This window comes from Scyliorhinus torazame, chromosome 16, assembly GCF_047496885.1.
Source record: "Scyliorhinus torazame isolate Kashiwa2021f chromosome 16, sScyTor2.1, whole genome shotgun sequence".
In the NCBI taxonomy this organism is placed as follows: Eukaryota; Metazoa; Chordata; class Chondrichthyes; order Carcharhiniformes; family Scyliorhinidae; genus Scyliorhinus; species Scyliorhinus torazame.
Window position 1 is genome coordinate 38374786 of NC_092722.1, and position 24946 is coordinate 38399731.

Consider the following 24946-nt stretch of genomic DNA (forward strand, 5'->3'; position numbering starts at 1 on the left):
TTGTTCTCCATGGCATGTTAGATAGAATATCCAACCTGCAGAGATGTTTCTGTGGATGTGATCAGTGCCACTTTTGGTCGTCCAACCTGGGCTGTGTTTGAGCAGTGTGTGAAGGCAAGCATCACTGTTCTTTTCGCAGATGGGGTTGAGACAAGCAAAGTTGAACTGAGCCCTGGGAGAAGCCCAAGTGCAATTGTTACCTGAAACTGGTCTCTTCTGATTGAGAATTAATTGATCTAGGTTGTAGGATTGGTCTGCTCTATTTCCTCTCCCCTGCGAATTATGTTTCACCCCAGGTCACCCTGTGGCTGATATGCCAACCTTGGCAAATTAATTTCTCCCAGGCATCTGCGATTGAAACATTTACATAATTCGTGATGTACTAGAGTGATCCCACTAAATTCATGCTTCAGTTTCTCACTTCCATTTGGAAAATTGCTTTTTTCCTTAACTGGTAGTTTGGCTGAAATTGGGAATTCACTATGTGGAGAATTGTGGAGAAACAATCCATGTCCTGCAACATGGTGCAGCGACCGTTCTTGAATTTTTGCAACTACAATTGAAAGCAAAGATTTAATCAGTGGGGTGCACATTTTGCATTTCTATAACTGATGAACCTGGGTTAGGGTAGATTGTAAGAATATCTAGTCATGGAATTATCTTATACAGAAGGTGACTACAAGTTAGACTATAATTCTGCTAATATGGAATCTAGACTGAGCACTTGCTTAATAAAAATATCAGTTAATTTTCAGTCAGACCAAGTGCACATGATAGGCATAGACCAAAATATTTACTGATATTCAATTACTTAACAGAACTTGATATCATGTAATTTTTGAAGGAAAATTAATTACAAGCAGGAGCGACACGGTGGCACAGTGGTTAGTACTGCTGCATCATGGCGCTGAGGACCCGGGTTCGATCCAGGCCCCACGTCACTATCCGTGTGGAGTTTGCACATTCTCCCCGTGTCTGTCTGGATCTCATCCCCACAACCCAAAGATGTGCCGGGTAGGTGGCTTGGCCACACTAAATTGCCCCTTAATTGGAAAAAAATTGGGTACTCTAAATTTATATAATAAAATAATTAATTACAAGTACAAAAACAATTTGAGTGATTCCCTTAGCACTGTTGTAGTTGTGTTACCATTTATCCTGTTAGAACCATATTGATCTTCTGTACAAATGTAAAAATGTTTTCAGATCAAACTGTTGCATGTTAGTGCTTCAGAACATTATGTCTTGGAGTTATTGATCATGGGTTTGTGTCAATACTTCGTGAGCAATTATTTCAGCTCTGGTAGATCGGAAAAGCACATCCCCAAATTGAACGAGGGAAATTTGGAATTTTCCCCAATCAACTCATGCACTTCCTAAAGACCAGTTCCAGAAGAACGTTGAAAAGCTGAGCTCTGTTTCAGCTGTTAAATAATGAATAATCCAAAGATACCTGAAAGGAAGTGAGATGAATAAGATGTTCACAGAACAATATAAATTATGTACAGCGTTGCATCATGTTTCTGTACCAATTATCTCCTGTGAAGATTTTCATTTAGTTTATTCTGTGAAGACTAGTAGTAATAGTTGGAAATCTGGGGCCTAAGTCAGTTTAGTAGATTTTGCTAAACATATGCGAAAATCTTTAATATCTCTTAGTTCTATTGTATTCAGGTCAGTGAGTTTTGTTACAATTAAAATACACCATTTTCTCTCTCTCTCTCTCTCTCTCTCTTTCTCTAGCTGGGATTTGGAAAGAGCATGCCAACTAACTGTGTATGGCTGGATGGTCTGTCTTCAAACATTACTGAACAATACTTATCCAGGCATTTCTGTCGTTATGGACCTGTGCTCAAAGTAAGTGCCTTTTTGCATACATTCACTTATATTTCACATTTTATTAACAGCTGGCAGCAAAAATGTCATTTTCCAATTTATCTTTGAAAATTCAATAGCTAAGAGGGTTTTGAGAAGATTTATGATTTCAATTTTCCTCTCCAAAATACTCCAATACATTTCATGTTCTGATGAGACAAAATGGCATCCAGTACATAGCCATGAACATACTAACCTGGTTAGTTTTCAACTTTATATACGAAGAACCTACTGTGAAAAATAGCATTTTAATCAGGACTTGAATATGATCTCTTCGTACGAGTTTATAATTCCTGTTTTAAACACTTAGTTCCATTTTCAGATTATATTTGTTTCTTTAGGCAGTTTAAACATTAGAATGCTGAAAGCAGATACATCTGTCAGCCTCTGTGATGTCACTCTCAATAGCCTATTTCTTAATGTTTTTATCCTCCACATTTCAAAAAAGGACAACACAATTACCTCTAAATGAAATGAAAACTGAAGGCATTGAAAATGCAGCAGTTCAGTGTTTTGGGTGCAGATTCTTCCTTGGAGCACAATGTTTATGAAGGCTCCCACTTGAAGCATTGAGCTGTATTTTCCCATTTCGGATTGACCTATTGTATATTTCCAACAATTCTGCTGTTTTTACCAAAAAGTAATCTAGGTCCTCCTAGAAGATGAACTTGTGCAGTGTGAAGCCGCTTGTCATCCGTCCATTTCATAGTTTGAAGTGGGGATGTGGAACTGAAGGCTGTTCAGGCTCTAATCTGTGTTAGTCGATGTCAGAGGGCTTTGGTCTTGGCTATCAGCATTGTAAGTTTTAAAATTGACTGTTGGAACAACAATAATCACCCTAAATAGTTTATAAAAAGGATTTGGAAATGAAAAGCTAGCACGGGAGTCTTATTCAAAAAATATATTTTTCACATCAACAGCTCAACGGTTTGAAAAGACCAACTCCACAATATTGCATTCTCTACATCTACGACCCTTCTATTGATCTGCCATTTACTATATCACTCTCTGATACATTTCCTCTCTAATAACAGATTTTATTACAGGTTCCTCATGATGCACCAACTGCATAAAGCAATTGTTTTGACAGTACACCCTTCACCAACATCTCTATTGATAATACCTCTGATAGCACACTCTATGTCTCTCTTGCTTACAGGCAAATCATATCAAACGCCATCTCAGTAACTTATCCCTTCTCATGATAACTCATTTATAAGGATCCCCAAGACAGTGCTCTAGAGAGGTTCTGCTGTATATCTATCAGTTACTTGCCATTCCTATTCAGGGAACTAGCTGACTTCTTTCTTTACCTCCTGGGACAGATTGTGTTGGATCGTCAGAAAGGAATGGCTCTGGTGTTGTACGATGAAATTGAATGCGCACAAACAGCGGTGCAGGAGACCAAAGGCAGGAAGATTGGAGGAAATAGAATAAAGGTTAGTATGAGAGAGTTTATGGGGATACTAACAGTGCACTTCTTGTTCTCATCACTCTTATATATCCTTTCTTTTTTTTCACACTCTCTTTTTCTTGCACAGGTACATATACATTGCAGTATTCCCTACCTTCTCAGGCACACATCCCTTCCTACCCCCTCCCCCAATTCCATGGCATTACATGAGATAAAAGACTAGATGCATTCTGTGTAAAACCAGAGCATGAAATAGTAGCAAGTATTGAAGGGGATTGGAAGGTTAAAATCTGAAGAAAAAACCCAGCAAGTTAAAATTAGCATTTTGCAATGTTGAAAAGCAGCATTTATTGGCATCCTGCAGTTCAAAGTGTATTGTGGTTGGCACGCAAACTGGAAAAACAGTTTAATGCCTTGCAAGGATTAGAAGCATGTTTTAAAAAACACCATTTGCTGCCAGTTCAACTTTGCAATCAAATATCCAGTTGTTATTGTATGTTTTTCCCTTGTTTAGTAAGCGTTGCCTCAGCTCTTCATATCTAACAATGAGACTTCTCCCTTGTAGGTGGATTTTGCAAATCGGGAGAGTCAGTTGGCGTTTTATCGTTCTATGGAAGTCTCTGGGCAGGATATCAGAGATTTATATGAAATCTTTGCTGAGAGAAGGCAAGTGAAAAATATTTGTTTAAAGACAACTGCTTCTCAAATGATAATAGATTAATTAAATACATGGACTTCAGTAACGTTTAAATGATATGTTACAACCGGTTAATCCAGGAATGTCAGTTAACTTTGGCAACAAATAAGCAATTGTGACTTGTAAGCTAAGATAAATACAATACAGTCTGAGGAAAGGAAATGTTTTCTGCATACTAAACTTGTATATTTTGTCTAATAGCATTATCTAAAACTAAAAACGCCACACAGCCTTTTTTCAGCTGGGTTTCTGACTGCACTCACTCATATACAATACCATTTTAAACTTTTACAGCCATACCTGATATAATGTAGTTAAGACCAAATGGGGTTTTAAGATAAACTGTTACTCCAATGACCTGATGAATATCCTAACTCTGTATCCACCAAACAAAGAGTCTTCTACTGTTAAGACAGAAACTTTGAAGAAAGTTACTAATGATGGGACTCTATTTTGAAGCCACAGCTATGTAAAAGTAGTTCAGTCTCAAAAGTTATTTAAAAATGACACATATTATAAGTTAAACCAATACATTTCAAAGTGACCAGTTTGATTTGTAGCTTAATCATTCCTTTCCTCAGTCAACAATGACTGGTTACGGTGCTGTGGAGCATTACTTGATTGCCTAGTTTAGATGTTGACCACTTACGAGATGGTCAGCGTGACATGGGCTGTCATGGAATTGGTTTATTCAAGAGTTGTACTGATTCAGGCATTTGTCATTAAGATATGGCTTTCTTAGTTGGTTCTGGCAAAACCTTGTGCTTGTCATTCATGTAAGATATTTTGATGTAGCAAGGTCGTTTTCCATGTTGTCTCCTTAATCCTGTGTCATATAAAACCACAGACGGTCAGCATTGAAACACTTTATATTTCCCCAACTAAAAAGATTTGTTCTTTCATCCTTGAGCCACATGGATTAGATTGGGGGTAGTCTTTCTAGTTCTTTAAATATAGTTTACAAGTGTATTCTGTTTCCAGAGTCCTTGTTTTCTTCCATTTCAGATTCTTATCCTGGAAAAGGGAATTTACTGGTCGTCCAGTGCAAATACCACTGAAGTACCGAAGCCCATTTCAAACAGTTAGGGGGGAAATATCAAATTGATGCCAGTTTACAGATTTAGCTGCATGCAGTAGCCTTTTCAAATTATATGGTAACAGCTACCAGCTTTTCAGTTAGCTGCAGAGAGAGCCAAGAGTGCCAAAAGAGCAGGAAAAACAAATGAGCAAAAGCAAAACAAAAGTCAGGGAGTTGAGGTAAAAATTGTAATTTTAACAGTCATCTTCAAACTGGGCTATTATTTGGTATGTCTAGCAGCAGTAACCCATGATATGTATTGCCTACATCATAAAAAACACACACATTGGGAGAATATATCAACACCAACCTCTGTCAAAAGTCTTAAATAAATTGTGAAATGCACTACTCATTCACCATTGTTAATTAGCGTAATTGGGACATAAAATGCCTATTGTGGAACATATCACTCTGCCTGTCACATTTGCCGTGAGTTGTTGATGTTAGCCCCTAAACGAGCAACTGAAGTGTGTAACTCATGTTGTTCACGACAAAATTGAGAAACAGGAACAGCAAAAGAAAGACCAGGTTACTAGCAGTCATGTATTTTGAGTCATGGTCACAATAAACACGGCCACCTGCAGTTAGCCATTTTTCATGATTCACCGTCCTGAGCACAGTCCTGAGTTTTGGGAAAATGCACAGTCCTGAGTTTTGGGAAAATGCAAATTAATTTTGATTCCTCCAAGGGGGAACCGTCCTACTCATCAGTGCAGTTTAATGAGACTCAAAGATGTCAATCCCCAGAGCCAGTCAAGCAATATTTGACTTCTGTGACGGGTGGCAAATTTATCATTCAAAGATGAAAGGAAGGTGATCCATTTTTAGTAGAATTGGTTTGTTTTCCACTTGTGGGCCTAAAGTACATCTTCTATATCTTTTTGTAGTATAAGTTTACAAGCGAACAAACAATATTTTGCCATATTATAAATGTTCTCATTTGGAAACGGAATAGTGATTAAAGCAAGGATTAACAACACCTCAAAGTTATTTTACAAGTTCCAATCCCGTTTTAAATTTGTTCCATCTAACCCTGCGGAAGAAAGCCTCTTAACTTGAAAATTATATTTATGTAAGCCAAAATCACTAAAGGGATTTAATTGTTCAGCATCTGCTATTACTTCAGTTGATGTTAGCTAACAGACTAAGGATCAAATCTGGAATCTTTGATTTCACTATATGCCCAGGTAATGGAATTCCCCATGAGCTATAATAAAAAGTTGAATGAACCACCTTCCCACATTCAATTCCCTCTTGCTGTTACAGATACAACATTTATTTTGTGCAGCCATTGATTTGTTGGAGGAAAAAATTACATTTAAATTATGTGTATTTCTTTTATTAACAGGGAGGATCGGAGAGGATCATATCACGAGTATACTGCAGATCGTGCTTACTTTGATGCAGTTAGAGGACCGGCTGCTGTATTTCCTGAAGACCCTCGTAGGGACTACCGTGCAAGAAGTAGAGATTTTTATACTGAGTGGGATCCTTACCAAGGTGATTATTATGATCCTCGCTACTATGAAGATCCACGGGAATATAGAGACTATAGAGATCCGTATGAACAGGACATAAGGGAGTACAGTTACAGACAGCGAGAAAGGGAACGAGAAAGAGAACGATATGAATCTGATAGAGAACGAGATCATGAACGGCGAACGTGTGAACGAAGCCAAAGCCCAACCCACTCGAGAAGAGCTCAGAGTTGTAGTGCATCACCAGCACAGTCTGAGAGGCACCAGAGTGACAGCATGGACTCTGAACGCAGGATATACAGTCGGTCCTCAGACCGTAGTGGTAGCTGTAGCTCATTGTCGCCACCACGCTACGATAAAACAGAGAAACCAGACAAAGTACGACCAGACCGTTATGACAAAAACGAAAAGGAGAAAGACCGGCTGTTTGAACCTGAAAGAGCTGACAAACGGACCCAAAGAAAAGACAAGGTAGAGAAACTGGAAAGAACAAAAAAATTTGAAAAATCTGAAGTGGAGAAACTGGATAAGAAGGAGAAAATTGAGAAGCTGAAAATACGGAAGGTAAAACCTCCATCTCCAAGTTCCCTGTCTTCTGAAACTGATCATGAAGTAGATAGGGATCTAAACCCTGATGGACTAAAAAGTAAAATAAAACAAGGGAAAGAAAAAGCAGAGAAAGAAGGAGCTTCAAAAAATCGTTTGGATTTAATTCCTTGTGTGGTGTTAACTCGTGTAAAGGAGAGAGAGGCAAAAGTGATTGAGTCCTTGGTCGTAGAGAAACCAAGAGGAAAGCCAGAGAATGATGCTATCAAATCTCCATCTGCAGAACAGAATAAAGTACAGTTAAATAGACTTGACCAGACAAAAACAGAGCTGTCAAAATTAGAACCTGCCAGGCCAAAAGTGCCAAAAGAGAAACCACTTGCCAGCCAAATAGAGGTTGTGGAGAAGGAAGTAAAAATTAAGCATAAAAAGAACCTCAAACCAGAACCGTGTCCTGAACTACCCAATGCAATGGATATCGACAAATTGGAGGCTAGGAAGAGGCGATTTGCAGATCCAACTTTAAGAACAGACAGGCAGAAGTTAGAGGTTAAGCGAGGCAGTCAAGAGGAAGAGGAACTGCGCCTAGGTTTAAGAAAGCAACCTGAGCTGGCTGCTTGGAGAGAATTGCCAATAGTGGGTAAAGAAGGAGATTTGGACCGAAGGCCTGTACGGAAAGAATTACTGAAAAGGGATCACAGAAAAGTCAAGCAAGAAAAACTAATTTCAGCATTCAGCCCCAGAGAAGGACAGGAGTCTGCCAGTGTTTCTGTAGGGATTGGCTTGCGGCCCAGCATAGAAGCACAGTGCAGATTAAGCGAGCCATCTGAAGAACCAGTGGAAATTCAAGAAATTGGATTGAAAAAGCTGAATGCAGCAAAGCCTCCGAATAAGGTAGTTGTGCATCCATTGCCCCCACACCTTGATGAGATGCCAGGAGATGCAGAGATTAAAAGAGAGGACCAGAAAAGAAAATACAGTGGTACTCCTGAGGACACTAATGACCACAAGTCCACCCATGAAAAATTACAGACCACTGATGTAGATGAGAAACTTGGGATTGATATTGATTACACTCAGAGTTATAGGAAACAGATGGAACAGAACCGCAGGCTTAAACAGCAACAGGAAATGGAGATGGCAAAATCGGAAAAATATAACAGCCCCAGGAAAGAAAATGCAGATGAATTTGAGAGAAGAAGTTTGGTGCATGAAGTGGGGAAGCCACCTCAGGATGTCACGGATGACTCCCCTCCAGTTAAACGGAGAAAAACTGATCAGTTTGACTTTGAAATTAGCATGAAACGAGAAAGAAATTACAGAAGTTCTCGTCAGCTGAGTGAAGATTCCGAGAAAACTGTCCTTTCCCCTGGATTTCGACATATTCTGTCCTATCAGGATGAGGATGATAACAACGACGTCCCACATCAGACATTGATACCGACGCCAAAAGAACCTAAAGATTCTCCAAAACTAGACTCCACCTTTCAGGTTCCTGTTAGAGAAGAGCCTTTAAAATGCAATGCTTATGAGTCAAGTAAGCGAGAACAAATATTGGACGTAGCTAGATTTAAAATAACGTCTCAGAGCTCCGAAGAAGAGACGCCTCGTTGGGAAACGCGTCTAAAACTAGATGCAAGTAGGGCTGATGTTAGCTTTCCCAGTAGCATTATAAAACGAGATGGCATTCGCAAGCGTTCTGTGCGTGAGCTGGAACCGGGTGAGGTACCATCTGATTCTGATGAGGATAATGAACACAAATCTCATTCACCTAAAGCTTCAACATCCTTTGAAAGTTCTAGAGTACCTTTATTCCTGCGAAATAGGGAAGATAGGCTATCAGATTTAAAGCTGTCTAGCTCGCTAGAAAGGAATAAGTTCTACTCATTTGCACTTGACAAAACAATTACCCCTGACACCAAGGCTTTGCTTGAAAGAGCAAAGTCTCTCTCTTCATCCCGAGAAGAAAATTGGTCATTTCTAGATCGGGATTCTAGGTTTGCCAGCTTTAGGAAAGACAAAGATAAGGAAAAGGTTGAATCAGCACCAAGGCCAATCCCTTCTTGGTACATGAAAAAGAAAAAAATTAGAACAGATTCTGAAGGCAAAATAGATGAAAAGAAAGAAGACCATAAGGAAGATGAGCAGGAAAGACAGGAACTATTTGCATCTCGCTTTCTGCATAGCTCAATATTTGAGCAGGATTCGAAGCGCCTACAGCACCTTGAAAGGAAGGAAGATGATCTGGATATAATTTCTGGAAGATTATTTGGAAGGCAGGGTTCTGTCGATGGCTCCAGTAATACCCTAGATTTCATACAGGAACCTGTAGTCTTGTTTCACAGTCGGTTCATTGAATTGACACGTATGCAACAGAAGGAAAAAGAAAAAGATCTGAAACCAAAGGAACTTGAGCGACGGGAAATTGAGAGAGAAGTTCAACCTAAAACACCAGAGCCTGTATCTGAATTGAAAGAATCAGATTTGAAGAATACATTGCCTCTATTGAGAACTATAGTACCGCCGCCGCCACCACCTACCACACATTTCCAGGCAGTACCACCTGAACAGCAAGAAACTGTTCATAATAAAATAGTGACTGATGCATTGGTAGCAGAAAGTGGCGTTTCCAGTTCAGGGGAGAATCGGACAGAATCTGTACCTGTGGCTGATGCACCAAAACTTGTCATTGTTAATGTGAGCCCCTGTGAAGAAATTGAACCTGTTATAGGCAAGAAGTCAGATGCAAATGTTACTTCAGATCTAGTGTCTACTGAGGAAGAATCAATGGTTAGAGTGCATACTTCTTATTTGGATACCAAGCCACCAACTCCAGGGGGGGCTGATCTGCAAGAAATCTGCACAAATGCAGAACCTGAAGTACGAGAGGTCAATGCAGTCTCCTCCAAAACTATCCCAAAAGAGGTGGTACCAGAGGAGCACAAAGATAACAAAAGTCCTCCTATCAGTGCTGACCTGGATATCAACCAGAAAGAAGAGCATTCGGAGATCCATCCTCCGATTTCTGACAGTGAAATCGATATTGTGCCTCCTGTAGTTTTAAGAGAGAAAAAGACTTCCAAAAGTAAAAGAACAAAGACTCCACTTCAAGCAGTCACAACCATTATAGAAAAGCCTGTCACAAGAAAAAGCGAGAGGATAGACCGTGAAAAGCTAAAACGGTCATCATCACCCCGTGGCGATATTCAGAAACTTCAGGAACAGAAATTAGATGTAGAAAAGGTCTCCAAAAACACAGCAAAGTCTCCAAGTTCTGCCCCCGAGTCAGAAACCTCTGAGCCAAGTCTTCCTTTAGGTAGAACAAGACGCAGAAATGTGCGGTCAGTTTATGCTACCATTGATGATGGCCCATCCCTAATAAAAGACTCAACAGATACATTGCGTTCAACAAGGAAAAGGGCCGAAAAGGAAATTCAGGAATCGCCAAATGTACAAACCCCACCACGACGGGGAAGACCTCCAAAGTCCCGTCGCAGACCTGGGGAAGAGGTGCCATGCTTTAAAGCTGACCAGATGAAACAAGAGGTTGAGGAAATAGAAACTAAAGACAGCACTGAAAGTGCGAAACCTGTTGAAGGGTGGAAGTCACCTCGATCACAGAAAGTGGCACTGAGTCATTCATCAGCTGCTCCAAGCCACATAGGGAAAAAAGGAGTAAAAACAGAACCAAGAACAGCTGAAGTTTGTGCTGAACATAAAGATGATATTGCAGAGCCCTCAGTTGAGCAAAGTTCAACAAGTGAGAATATCATCAAAGCCTTGCCTGAGGGAAATGACATAACAAGTGACCAAAAGCCTGACAAAAATGATGGTACATTAGAGAAGTGTCCTTCAACTAACAATCCAGGTGAGATGGTAGACAAAAGATCTTTAGAGAAAGGATCAAAGTCCAAGTGTGGCAGAGGGAGAAATGCAAAAGTTAGTGAAGACAAAATGTGTCTACGAAATTTGGAAATAAGGCTTAGTTCGGAAGAAGTAAAAGGTGTTCTTCAGTCAGGTGATGGAGAGGTGACTGGGACAACAAAGAAAGACCCACTGAAAAATGAAAGTCAATCACCCAAGCTCATTAAAGAAGAACCAAGGGATCCATTTTCAGAACCTCCCAAATCACCTGAAAAAGAAATAGCAAAACCTGAGTGTTCACCAGAAGCTGTACAACGTGCTAAGCAGATAGAACTTGAAAGAGCTGTGGAGAACATTGCCAAATTAACAGAAATCCCAACAGTACATCCTTACAAAGAGACTACAGATGAGCCAGATGTTAGACCAGAGGAGGAAGTTGAAAAGCCTGCCCATCAGGCTAGTGAAACTGAACTTGCAGCAGCCATTGACTCCATCATGGCAGATGAATCAGCAGAACCAGATAGCTTCCCATCTGCTCCAAGATACCCTGCTGATCAAACTGTGGCAGGTATTCCTGAAGATCAAATAGCCCTTCCAACACCCCCAGACACTTTGCAGCCCGAAACCGATCAGGCAGTTGTGAATATTTTGGAGTCCACTACAGATGTTGGTGCTTCAGGCCGCTTGATGGCAAAAGCTCCACCGTCAAACCGCTTGGTATCAAAGAGCCCAGCTTCGGGTCGTTTGGTTTCTAAAGCCCCAGCTTCAGGCCGCTCAATTTCTAAATCTCCTGTTTCAGCAGAGAGTTTGGTTACAGAAGCTCCCTCTTCAGTAGAAAGCATGGTTTCTGAAGCTGCCACCACAACAGACAACATGATTTCTAAAGCTCCTACCTCAACAAACAGTGCAGTTTCTGAAACTTCTGCATCAGCCGACTCTGCCTCAACAGACAGCGTGATATCTAAAGCTCCGGTCCCATTGGAGAGTGTGATTTCTAAAGTTTCTGTCTCAATGGAAAGTGTAATATCCAAAACCCCTGTCACCATTGAGAGTGTGATATCTAAAGCTCCGGTCTCTGCTGAGAGTGTGATATCTAAAGCTCCGGTCTCAGCTGAGAGTGTGATTTCTAAAGTTCCAATCTCAACAGAGAGCGTGGTTCCTGAAAATCCCATCTCAACAGACAATGTTTCTCCAACTCTGTCCTCCGACAGTTTGGCTTCTAAAACTCTAGCTGTGGACAGTCAATCGGCAGTTTCAGTCAGTTCAGTTCCCAGATCTACTTTATTGACTACAGTGGCTGAGGCAAAGGATGCTGACGTGTGTCTTCAACAGTCTGGAAATATCTCCCAGAAAACTGAGAGCCTTCCATTGCAAGAACCTGCTGAGATCCCACGGACTTCAAGTCGTAGAGGCCGTTCAAAACCTAGAATGACAAGGCGTAATAGGCGAGGGGGTGCTAGCAGAAGGGGGGAACTAGCAGATGGCAACAGCTCTGAGCCTGAACCGGTGCCCATTTCTACTGAGATAAAACAAAACAGTGTTATAGCAGAAACCATTTTAGAAAAATGTACAAAAAAAACAGTGGTGGAGCCCCTTTGTGTTTCCAAGAGTGATACAGACAACGTGACTAGATTAGAAGAGGGTAAACCAGGTGGTATGAAGGCCTCTGAATCAGATAAGGATTCAACAACTGAAGCTATTTCACCACATGATTCACTGCATTCTTCAGCATGTAATGAAGATAACAAAAGTCCTCCATATTTTAAACTAAAGCAACACCCGGGTGAGTATGCACCTGAAACTCAACCAAAACAAAGCATGTCAAGAGTAGCGATTAATGCTTTCCCCACTACTACTACTGCAAAGATTTCAGTAACACCCACAACTGTTTTGGGATCTACACATATTAGTTCTGGGGCTGTGCCAGACTGGATGCCAAGGCATGAGGCATCTCATGCTTGTTCCACACCCCCTCCTGCTCCTCCCCCAGATACCAAAGCTTCTGACCTTGACACCAACTCCAGTACATTGAGGAAAATTCTCATGGAGCCAAAATATGTGTCGGCTACAGGTGTTCCTACCACATTTGTTACTACAGCTATAAATGAGCCACTGACTTCAGTTCGGACAGAAGAAGCCTTCCCTTCAGGTGAAGTTAACAAGCTGGTCTTGGAGAAGCCTGCAGTTCCACCTAGCAGTACTGGAGGGCAACAAATGGCAGAAATGTCAACATTTAATGAGAAAGAAAAACCTATAAGTTCTTTGATCTCGCCCAAAGCCACTTCTGTCATAAGCAGAATGCCACCAAGTTCAGACCAAGAGGAAATGACAAAAGTGACAGCAAATAGCCGAGGCCCTGCCAACCTTCCATCTCAGTCACCGAGTCTCCCAACTCTGTCACTGACCAAACATAAATATAGATCAAACTTGACTGAAAATAGCAGGTACAAGCTTGGGACAGTGGCATTCATTGGCGACGAGTCTCGGTCAGTAGACAATATCGCATTAAACCAGGGATCAAGTCCACGCCTGAGAGTAAATACCTCTGAAGGGGTTGTGGTATTGAGTTACTCAGGCCAGAAAACAGAAGGTCCTCAAAGAATAACCGCTCCAATCAGCCAGATTCCACCAGCTAGTGCAGTGGATATAGAATTTCAACAATCTGTGTCCAAGTCACAAGCCAAACCAGAGCCAGTTTCACAATTGCAACCTGTGACAAAGGGTTCACAAACTCCATCAGGTTACAGCAATATGATTGGAACTCATTCCTCGAGCATACTTGCAGGACATGGTGGTTCTCAGCCTTATAACACATCACCTGTGATTTCAAGTGTTAAACAAGAGCATCCAATCCTTGAAAAATCTGAATCTGCTATCCATTCTGGAACACCAACTGCCTCTCAGCCAGGAGGAGTTAAGATTGTCTATAATATTGCGCCGAACATCATGTCTACTAACAAAAAAGGTGGTGAGCCAGTTGTTCCCAAAATTGAAGGTGCTAAAGTAACACAGCAGTCAACCCTGAGCCCAGGAATAAGCTCTCACCACCCTGCTATGTCAAGTAAGATGCAACCAGACACTAACCACATCAGTTCTGGGCGTGGCACCCCAACAGAACGAGGTCTGCCTCTGCCAATTTCCATTAAACAGGAACCCCATTCTCCACGCACATCTGTTCATTCCCCTTCTCCATTTCCCAAAGTATGCCAGCCGAGTAGCAACTCAACTGCTGCCCAGTCAATGAATGCTAACATGGTTCTGAATGCTGGTCTCACTATGACACAGTTTGTTCCCAGTGTCCATTTACCGGAGCAGTCAGTCATTATGCCTCCTCACAGTGTGACGCAGACTCAGGTGGTCTCCTTAGGCCATCTTTCTCAGGGTGATGTAAGAATGAATGCGCCTTCAGTACCAGGTATTCCATATGGTATAAGGCCTGATACTCACCATCCCTCCCCTAGAGCTGTTCTGCAACCTCAGATGGAACTTTGTTCGCAACGATCAAACACACCACAGTCAACAGTTATCAGGGACTTGTGTATGCCTCAGATATCCAATCAACATCAACCTGATGAAGAATTTCTCCATTATCAGGGACTTAGACGAGGATCAGGCCCATTACAGCCTGATGTCCTTGTGATGCAGCCAGACTACAGAATCCACCCCGGGGGTTTGCGACTGGACCAATACAACGTTCCCCAGGAAATGCTGCTGCGTGATGTTCGAATGATGTACCCACCTATGACAGCTGTAGGTGATGTCCACAATGAGAGCAGACAAGCTAGGACCCCTGACGGATCTGTTAAAACTCCTCCTGCTAGTAAAACCCCTCAGCCAGCAAAAGAAGCCCCTAAAGCACCTGAAGTGAAAATGGCAAAATCACCCCACAATGAAGCCCGATTGATCAATGTCCCCCCTGGAATGCCCATGTCTCAGCCTGTAATGGTCTCCCATGGTGTTCAACTCATGCACCAAGTCCCTAGCTCCTTCCATGACTATCCACGTGTATATCAAGAACTGCGGAACTTCCACACGTCTCACCTTAGTCATCCACAATTTGGAGGAATAAGCCTACCATCACGCAGCATGACACCTCAGGTAAATGCAGTAATTTATTTTCCCTCTTTCTCTCATGAAACATTTTTGTTTTGAAGTAACTCTTATTTGTGGTACTTTGCTGGAGAGGGAAGTGTGTGACAGAATGCAATGCAACTTGTGAAATAATCCATAAAGAACGACTCTACTTAAAATGGCTACATTCATCAGTTCTCATCATGCTCATCAATCCCCGTTGACAAGTCATAAAGTCAGCCAATTTTGGGGACTCTGCCACTGCCACTTTTTTATTAAGTTTTTAAGAAGATGTGTGAGTTCCTGTACCTAGTTTACTTCAACAGAATTTTAGAATTGTAAAATACAGAAGGGGGCCAGTTAGCTCATTGTGCCTGTGTCGTTCTGTTCTTTGAAAGAGCAATCCAATTAGTTCCAGTCCTCTGCTCTTGCCCCATAACTACAATTTCTCCCCTTTGTTTAGTCATGATGATTTGGACTGTGCTGTTTGAAAAAGGTAATGGATTCAATGCTTCCATTACCCTTTCCAGACAGTACATTCCAGATCATCATAATTTACTACTTAAAATAACTTTTTCTCATTTGACCTGTGGCTCTTTTGCCAATTATATTACACCTTTGTCCCCCGATTACCAAGCCGCCTTCCAATGGAAAGTTTATTTACTGTATCGAACCCCTGCATGGCTTTGAATGTCTTTATTAAATATTCACATAACCTTCTCTGCCTTAAGGAGGAAAACTCCAGCTGATTTAGTCTTTCTGAAGTTCCCCGTAGTGCCATTCCCTCTGCACTCTCTCAGAAGCCTTAACATCCTTCCTAAAGTTTGTTGCGCAGAATTGGACATGATAACCTAGCTGGGACCTACTAATAATTTAAAATGATTCAGCACAACTTCATTGTTTTTGTGCTTCATGCCTCACTTCCAACTCATACACTGTTACCCCTGGAGCCCCATGCCCCAAATCTATGCTTGGCCATCTTATATCTCACCTGTCTCTTGGTGACATCTTCTAAAAGCTGAAACCCTAATATTGTAGAAGCATAGGATGGATACAGCACTGGAGCAGGCTATTTGGCCTGTCATGACCATGCTGGTCTTCTCAAAAGCAACTCAGTCCACTCCCTTCCCCTTTCCTCATAGACCTGCAATTGTTTTATGATAATTATCCAATTACCTTTTGAAAACCACGATTGATTTTGTCTCCATTAGACTCTCAGGAAGTGCACTCCAGAACCTAACCACACGCTGCATGAATACTTTTTTCCTTATGTCGCTGTTGGTGCTTTTTATATTCACCATAAATCACTATCCCTGGTTCTCGACCCTTCAGCCAACAGAAAAGTGTCTACCTGTTTGCTCTGTCCAGACCCCTCATTGTTTTGAACACCTCTATTAAATTACTTCTTAATGATCTCTGCTCTAAGGAGAACATCCCTAGCTTCCCCAATCTATCCATGCAGCTAAATTCCCTCATTCTGGAACCATTCTCCTAAATGTTTTCCACACACTTTCCAATGCCGACACCTTCTTCCTAAGTTTCAGTGCCATTTAATAGCTCACCTAAACCTTTGTTCACTGTTCCCTAGGTGTTCCCCAACCGTCACTTTATCCCCTATTATACCCTGCTTATTCCCCAGAATCAGATCCAGCAATGCCCCTTTTCTCGTTAGGTCAGAAATGTACTCAATACATTTTGGCAAATTCTCCTCCCTCTGTGCCCCGTTATATTACCCAGTCTGGAAACAAAAGACTTGCATTTGTATAGCACCTTCACAACCACCAGAGGTCTCAAAGTGCTTCACAGCCAATGAAGTACTCTTCAAATGTAATGTAATGTTTGGAATCTAGAAGCCAATTGCTGCACAGCATCGTCGCCAAACAGCAATGAGATAATGATCTGATAATCTGTTTTAGTGATGTTTTTAAAAATAAATTTAAACAACCCAATTCTTTTATTTCCAGTTAAGGGGCAATTTAGCGTGGCCAATCCACCTACCTGCACATCTTTGGGTTGTGGGGATGAGACCCATGTCATGCAGACACTGGGAGAATGCGCAAACTCCACACACAGTGACCAGGGCCAGGATTGAACTGGGTTCTCGGTGCCGTGAGGCAGCAGTGCTAACCACTGCGCTACCCTTGTTTTAGTGATGTTGATTGAGGGATAAGATGAGAATTGACCAAGACACCAGGGAGATGACTCCTGCTGTCCCTGGAAGAGAATCTTGGCATATTTTGGATTCACTTGAGATGGTGTTATGGGGCTTTGGTTTAGTATCTCATTGGAAAGGTGGCACCGTTGGCAGTTTAGTACTTGCTCTGTAGTGTACCAAACTGTGAGCCTGGTTTAGGTGCTCAAGTCTCAGGGTGGATCTTGAGCCCATGGCCTTGTGACTCGGAGTCGAGAGCTATCAGTAAGCCAAAGCTGGCACTTAAGTGCTGGCAGCACTGTAAATCCCTGTTGCATAATGTCACATCATGGGGAAATCGAGCGTTTTGTGGTTACTCGTCACCAGAGGAGAAGGTAGTTTTGATGACTAATTTGTATCAATTTATGCTTTTCTCATATCTTTAAAATCTCTGCCACTGTCAGGCATTTCTTGGCTGATACTGTGAAGATCCTGTTTTTGAATTCTGTCCCTGAACACAAATACAAAAAAGTTGGAATTTGTCATATTCTGTCATTGTGTCGAAGTGGGACGATTGTGAACAGTTTTGTTCTTGAGTTAAATGTAAAAATAGAACATCTTGCCCATTCGTTGAATCTGTAGTTGCCCTTGGAAATAGGGCTGTCAATTCACCTAGGATGGGGAGGGAAGGAGCTGAAATAATGATCCCATCAAAGTTTGATATTGTCTTGTCAGGTGATCTGCTTCCCCGCACCACCACTCTCAGACATAGCTTCCACTTGTCAGTAGTATTATAAATTCTGCTCTCCCTATAAGACTAGCTATTTTAAAATAAATTGTCCTAGAATTAACTGATTTTTAGAATGGTTGAATGTTGTCTTGACTTTGAGCATGTTTATCAGCACGTTTATTTACTGGAGTGCTTTATTATTTTTGCTCCAATTAGAAATCCGTGCCTGTATTTTTGCCTGCTTCTCTGCAGAACTTCTTTTTCATCGGAGCATGCCCCCCCATAGATTTGAAATTGACCATTAGAATTGTGTCCGCACTCTTAATTTTGACATTTCAAGTAAGACATTCCAAGCTGGGGAACTTATCACAAACATTAGCTTTTCAACCTTTCTGGAACAAATCCTATTGCACATATATTCCTGCAATCAACTGAGAAAATTAGACCTTCCCTCATCTCCCACATGTTCGTCCTACATTTTAATGCTGTGTTTTTTATTTGTACTGTTCCTCACCCCTTGAAGATGTTGATCATTAACTTTTGTCACCTGTATGTAGTTCATTGCCGTATCTCCTTCATACGTGTCAAGCTGCAACCACAGGATTTTTGTGGTGAGGATCTTGGGTATTTGTTGTTTTATTTATGCTGAATTACATGTAAGATTGATGGAAGCATTGTCAATCTACTTCCATTGATGTTTTACCCTCAACACAAACAAAATCGGTCTTCAACAAATAAGACTTAAATAGTTCAAATCACTAACCTCTTGTGACTCCTGCATACACATTCTCTTGGCTTGCGGCTTTTATATTTTATATTTCGTCTTCTAGATAGATATGTAAGAAATATTGTGCAGGAAGGTCCCCTGAACCCGCAATGGCTTTTCAAAGCCTTGATGATGTCGCCATCTACATTTCTTTCTTTGAAAATTTCCCCTGCCATACCCCTAGCCTCACCAAGCCATGTCACAACTTGAAATGTCATACCTTCCTCAATAACAGTATACCATCAGATCAGTCTGGGTATCTGCAAGTTTATATCAGTCTGTTCTGAAGGAATTCTGTGGAATTATCAATTAAAGATCTGATTCCAGTTTTTCCACACACTGTGTTGAAATTATTACAATATACCTCTTGAATGCTCCAACTCAGATGCTCCAAAGATCTGTGGGATTGAAGCTATCTCTTAACATAATCTTTATAATAATCTTTATTAGTGTCACAGTAGGCTTACGTTAACACTGCAATGAAGTTACTGTGAAAAGCCCCTAGTCGCCACACTCCGGCACCTGTTCAGGTAGGTGAATTGAACATTCTGAATTCTCTGTGTACCTGAACAGGCGGCTGAGTGTGCGACTAGGGGATTGTCACAGTAACTTTGTTGCAGTGTTAATGTAAGCCTACCTGTGATACTAATAAAGATTATAATTATACATAGTGCACACAAAACAATTAAGTCTGAAAAGACAAATCTCAGATGATTGAGGAATTAGGGAAATTCTCTTTAGTTTTGTTGAGAGCATCTTTCAGATTGATTTGGAGGTCCTGGTCATAAATCCAGACAGCCTTAACGTATATATTTTTTTAAAATGGGGATGGATATAGGAATATGTTCAATGCTATGTGTGTAAACTGCCTTTTATTTAATAGGGTATTTCAGAAGGGGAACATGTACACCCCGGCCAGAGAAGTAAAACTCCACAAATATCCCAGGAAAACAAGGGATCTGCAGCTCCTGAGCATCCTCATCATGTAACTATCACCAGACTACCAGGGCAGATGGAACTGCACTCTCCTCACCTGCAGCACCTACAGAGAGAGAGGGTACAACCAGAAGCTAATCCAACTTCTTATCCTTCTCCAACTGGAGTGTCTATGCCAATCAAACATGAACTATCCTCACCACATCAACCCCCAACTCCAAAACAACCATCTTTTATCTCCACGCAATCCTCAACACCAGGAGCAGCCCCACCACCTGTGATGTCCAGGGCAGATCCTCAAACCACTGGAAAGCAGGAACCACAGCCGCCATCAGGTTCACAGAGACCCGTGGACATGGTGCAGCTTCTAACAGTAAGCATCAACTCCATTGGATCAGTTATTAAAAACTAGCTTGCATTTATCAATGTAAAAGAGAAGTTTAAATTATATCAACCCATGGTTTTCAAAACATTTGTAAAATGTTGAATTTGACGATAGAGTTGATTAAAGTAACAAGTGTCTTGGCTGTAACTGTTTCCTTATCTACTTCTAACACCAGGCTTTACCTTTCTGATCCTTTTGCTTCTCATCTGCTCCACTTGGTTTCATACTTTCTCACCTAGTCGTTTTTTTTATTTTGTATGTTTCCAAAAACATTTTTATTCCTCTTAACTTGTGACTGAATTAGAGGAATAAACTGCTCTTAACTGAAAACTTCTGTGAAACGTTGAGGAAGATTCTAGGTGAGTAATCCATCATGTGTAACTGAAGGAAATCCCCTTAACTATTTGCTCTCATTTCAATGGTTTCTCTCACTCGTGCTATCTATATAACAGTTCATCAAAGGCCCGTCATATAGGCTTTCACATCATTTTTAAAAATAAATAAGTAGAGTACCCAATTATTGTTTTCCAATTAAGGGGCAATTTAGTGTGGCCCATCCATCTACTCTGCACATCTTTGGGTTTTTGGGGGGTGAGACCCACGCAGACACGGGGAGAATGTGCAAACTCCACACAAGCAGTGACCCAGGGCCGGGATCGAACCCAGGTCCCCAGTGCCGGGAGGCAGCAGTGCTAACCAATGTGCCACTGTGCCGCCCTTATACATCAATTCTGGGAAGGGAAGATGTCACAGCTTTAGAGAATTTGCATGGATAGCACTGAAATGCTGCAGGATTAAAGGATGGTTACGTGTGATTTACATTTTAAAATATTTATCCCTTTAGAAGTACCCTATTGTGTGGCAGGGGCTGCTAGCTCTGAAGAATGACACAGCCGCAGTGCAACTACATTTTGTGTCTGGCAACAATGTGCTTGCCCATCGGTCACTTCCAGCACCTGAGGGCGGGCCTCCTCTCCGAATTGCTCAGCGCATGCGGCTGGAGGCAACACAGCTGGAAGGCGTGGCACGCAGAATGACAGTAAGTGACTTTACAAGGGGTAGACCTGCTGAAGGGCAGTGAATGTCTTTATCTTTTAAAAACAGTGTCTTAAACATCATGGCTGGAATTTGGGAAGGTGCTGGCTAGGAAGTAACGTGTTTCTGTTTTCTAGGTGGAAACTGATTACTGCCTATTGTTGGCTTTACCATGTGGTCGTGATCAGGAGGATGTAGTAAGTCAGACAGAGTCATTGAAAGCTGGTTTTATTAGCTATCTACAACTCAAACAAGCTGCTGGAATCATCAATGTTCCAAATCCTGGCTCCAATCAGGTATATGATCAAACAAAAAATCAGTTGCATTCTTTTTGTACACCATGAGTGCAGAACAGGATATGAATGCAGGTTAGGATGCAGGTTGTATCATCACCTAGGAATAACAGATTATTCCCCTCTGACCTAGCCTTGTGTGTTGTATCAAATTGAATTAGCTTTACTGCAGCAACTGGAAATACCCGATGCCCCAGCAAGCGAAAATAAATCTGGAATGCAGCCAAGCAGCATGGAATGTAAACGGTTCCAGTGGGCTGTAGGAATTGGCTATTTCCATATAGGTGTGGGATGATGTAAGCAAGCAATGTGTGCTTCAGGCAGAGGCATTCCATAGCAAAAGGCAGGTGACTATTTCTTCCTCACTCGCTTCCCTCACCAAAATTTAGCAGTTTTACATTTTTTTCTGTTAAAATATGCCATCTTTTCTTGATCAGTTTGAACTGAAGGCCTCTCTCCCCATCATATGATTTTTTCCCAATTAACTGAGTTTCAGAAGAGGAATTTGGTCAGTGTGGCAATTGTGGATATTGATGGATCAAAGGAGAGGGTTTCATTTTTTGAGGTTTCCAGCATATATTTGGGCAGCACGGTAGCACAAGTGGATAGCACTGTGGCTTCACAGCGCCAGGATCCCAGGTTCGATTCCCCGCTGGGTCACTGTCTGTGCGGAGTCTGCACGTGCTCCCCATGTCTGCGTGGGTTTCCTCCGGTGCTCCGGTTTCCTCCCACAGTCCAAAGACGTGCAGGTTAGGTGGACTGGCCACGATAAATTGCCCTTAGTGTCCAAAAGATTAGGAGGGGTTATTGGGTTACGGGGATAGGGTGGAAGTGAGGGCTTAAGTGGGTCGGTGCAGACTCGATGGGCCGAATGGCCTCCTTCTGCACTGTATGTTCTATGTACTATGTATACGAGTGAGTGAATAAAGCTGTTGTTGCATGCCCCTAAGTAATTAAAATTAAATCTTTGTTAGTAAACCTGTTTTTATATTTCAAAATTAAACATTATTTGAAATTTGTTGGGAATTATTCTGTGGTGTTGAAAGTGAAAGTGTTAGTGGTTATTCTACAGAAAACCTGCCAATATGTTTATGTTTTGGAGGCTGCACCCACTGATCTTGTACCTTTTCTCTTTGCAGCCTGCTTATGTTCTTCAGATATTCCCACCCTGTGAATTCTCTGAAAGCCACCTGTCCCGTCTAGCCCCAGATTTGCTCGCCAGCATCTCCAACATCTCCCCTCACCTAATGATTGTCATTGCTTCAGTGTGAGCATTTGGTTTGCTCTCCTTTTTATTCTTGGACTCCGTTACACTGCCAACTGCCAATCTTCTTCCAAGCAGGGCCCGATTTGGACAATGGGCAGCTACGTGTTTACAATGTTTCCAGCCCTGGGCGAACTGGTGGGCTCCAGTGGCAGAGTGGAAACCCCTCTATGTAATCCTGCACTCTCGGCGATTCCTGTTTATGTGAATTGGGATTACCATTGCACTATATTAGTGACTTGGTGACTGTATGGCAGTAGATTGCTATGGATCTTATCATGGTAGCATCCTGGATCCCCTCTGATGGACTTGAAGGCAGGACCTCAGAATCCCTACCTGTATCAGCAGGGCCAGAGTTGGGATGCTTTTCAACCCCACCATCAGTTGTAATGATCAACTTTTTCCTTTTGTAAATCTCTTTTCTTCGAGAAGGAATCAAATGGGCTGATTGCTGAGAGAAGAGGGATGAACAGTTTAAGCTGAAAAGGGAAATAAAGCTGGTGGGAAATGCTGAATCCTTGGAACCATGAATTCAAACTTTACTGAGATGAAAAAACATACAATTTTACCTGTGCCAAAATGCATTTTCAGAGAAATCTTATTTTCATATGCGGACTTTGTACTTTCATTCATTCTTAAGTGCGCTTCACTACTCCCTAACGCTGCCCTTCAAGATGTGAGAGTATTTTATGCTTGTCAGGACATCTGTTCGGTCTGATTAATTTATAAATTCTTTCCACAGTCCTTCCTTTGTTTTTTTAAATACTTTGTTGTTTGGAGCGATCCGAGTCTGATTTAAGCCAATGTGGTGAAAAATGGTCTCCAATACGCAGCAAAAACTGGTACTCAGTAAACAAGCCCCCCTACTCCTAATAGGACGGGGATGCAAGGGGACTGGTACTCCCAAGAAAACGGGCTGCGCCGTCTGAGCCAGCCACGAATGCTGTAACTACCTACCGGCAGCAAGCAGTCTCCTTGTACTTTTTAATGGCGTTTGTACATAGTACTTTTGGAATTCTGTGCTTTGGTCTGATCTGATTAACTTGTGTAAAAAAGAAAGGAAACCCCAAATCCCCAGACTTGAAACGTGTTACACAGTGCTGTAAATATTTGTAAAACTCAATTCTTTCATGGTAATGTTGAAGGCACTTATAATTTTGATACACAGAATAAAAATCTTAGCACATTATAGAATTTATGGCAGCATTCTCTCTGTACTGAGCATGTAAATAGTCCGCCAGCTGGCCACCTTTAGTCCCTGATGGCCAACTTGTTCAGGTAGGCTTTAAAGGAATAACTACCTTTTTGATGAATAGATAATTGTTACGATGTTTAAATGAGTGTCTCGTCAACATCACTTGGTTTAGCCTGCATACTCCACACAACTGTGGTAACCGCACTTTCTAGAATGACTTTGTGACCATAGATTCCTCTAAAGGTTTTTCAAGGTGTAACTAGTAATGAATGTGTTAATTCTGACATTATGGCTGTATGTTATGATGTGTTATTGTTAATGCACTGAGAGTAACTAGAGGAGAAAGTAGTACTAATTTGCTTACTCGAAGAAATATGTTTCTTTCCTGATTTTAACTGCTTCCCTTTTCATCTAATTGGATGTATTGGCAAGGAAACCACTAATTCATTTTCCCTTTTATATAGGGTGATGGAGTGGAGACACGTCATTGGGGCTGCCCTGGTAGTCTGCTATCTTTATCATGAAAAGTTATCAGCAAGTGCACCATTACATGTTTAATATGATTCCACAATTTAATTTGCAATTTAACAGAGTTTTTTTTAAAATTGAAAATTTAGGGCAACACGCTAGTTTACAAAACTAATGATTAATTTGAATTTTTGAAGTCACCAAAACCTAAAATGGAACATCACCCAAATTTTGTATTTAAAAAAATATATAAATTTAGAGTGCCCAATTCATTTTTTCCAATTAAGGGGCAATTTAGCGTGATCAATCCACCTAACCTGCACATCTTTTGAGTTGTGGGGGCGAAACCCACGCAAACACGGGGAGAACGTGCAAACTCTATGCGGACAGTGACCCAGAGCTGGGATCGAACCTGGGACCTTGGTGCCATGAGGCACCAGTTCTAACCACTGCGCAACTGTGCTGCCCTTAAATTTTTAAATTATATTTAAATAATTATAATAATCAAGGTGCTTTATGCATTTCTCTAATTCTGGTTTAATATCATCTTTACAATTGTCATAAAATCATTGTTTAAGCTTGAATGGGTTTCAGTCGTGAGAAAGGTCAAGCCTCTTTACCTCTCTAACTTAAAGAATTAGGTATTTCTGGTTATCTTATTACTGGGCTGAGTCATCACAGCTGCTTCAGAAACACATGGTTATCTCTGTCCAGAAAAAG

The 24946-nt window shown here is 41.4% G+C and overlaps 1 protein-coding gene across 8 annotated transcripts in view; it reads left to right on the forward strand.

The window, feature by feature from the left end:
- LOC140392741 (msx2-interacting protein-like) overlaps positions 1-23757 on the forward strand; it is a 123452-nt gene extending 99695 nt beyond the window's left edge. For 6 of the 8 annotated variants that reach the window (XM_072478307.1, XM_072478309.1, XM_072478308.1 and 3 more), the window contains 8 exons: positions 1744-1857; positions 3201-3314; positions 3855-3959; positions 6417-15050; positions 19534-19959; positions 20816-21010; positions 21144-21302; positions 22439-23757. In XM_072478307.1, coding sequence (XP_072334408.1) covers positions 1744-1857; positions 3201-3314; positions 3855-3959; positions 6417-15050; positions 19534-19959; positions 20816-21010; positions 21144-21302; positions 22439-22570 — 9879 coding nt within the window. In that variant the 3' untranslated portion in view covers positions 22571-23757. The remainder of the gene's footprint in view (positions 1-1743; positions 1858-3200; positions 3315-3854; positions 3960-6416; positions 15051-19533; positions 19960-20815; positions 21011-21143; positions 21303-22438) is intronic. The other 2 variants (XM_072478311.1, XM_072478312.1) reach the window with 1 other exon arrangement.
- The last annotated feature ends 1189 nt before the right edge of the window (positions 23758-24946 follow it).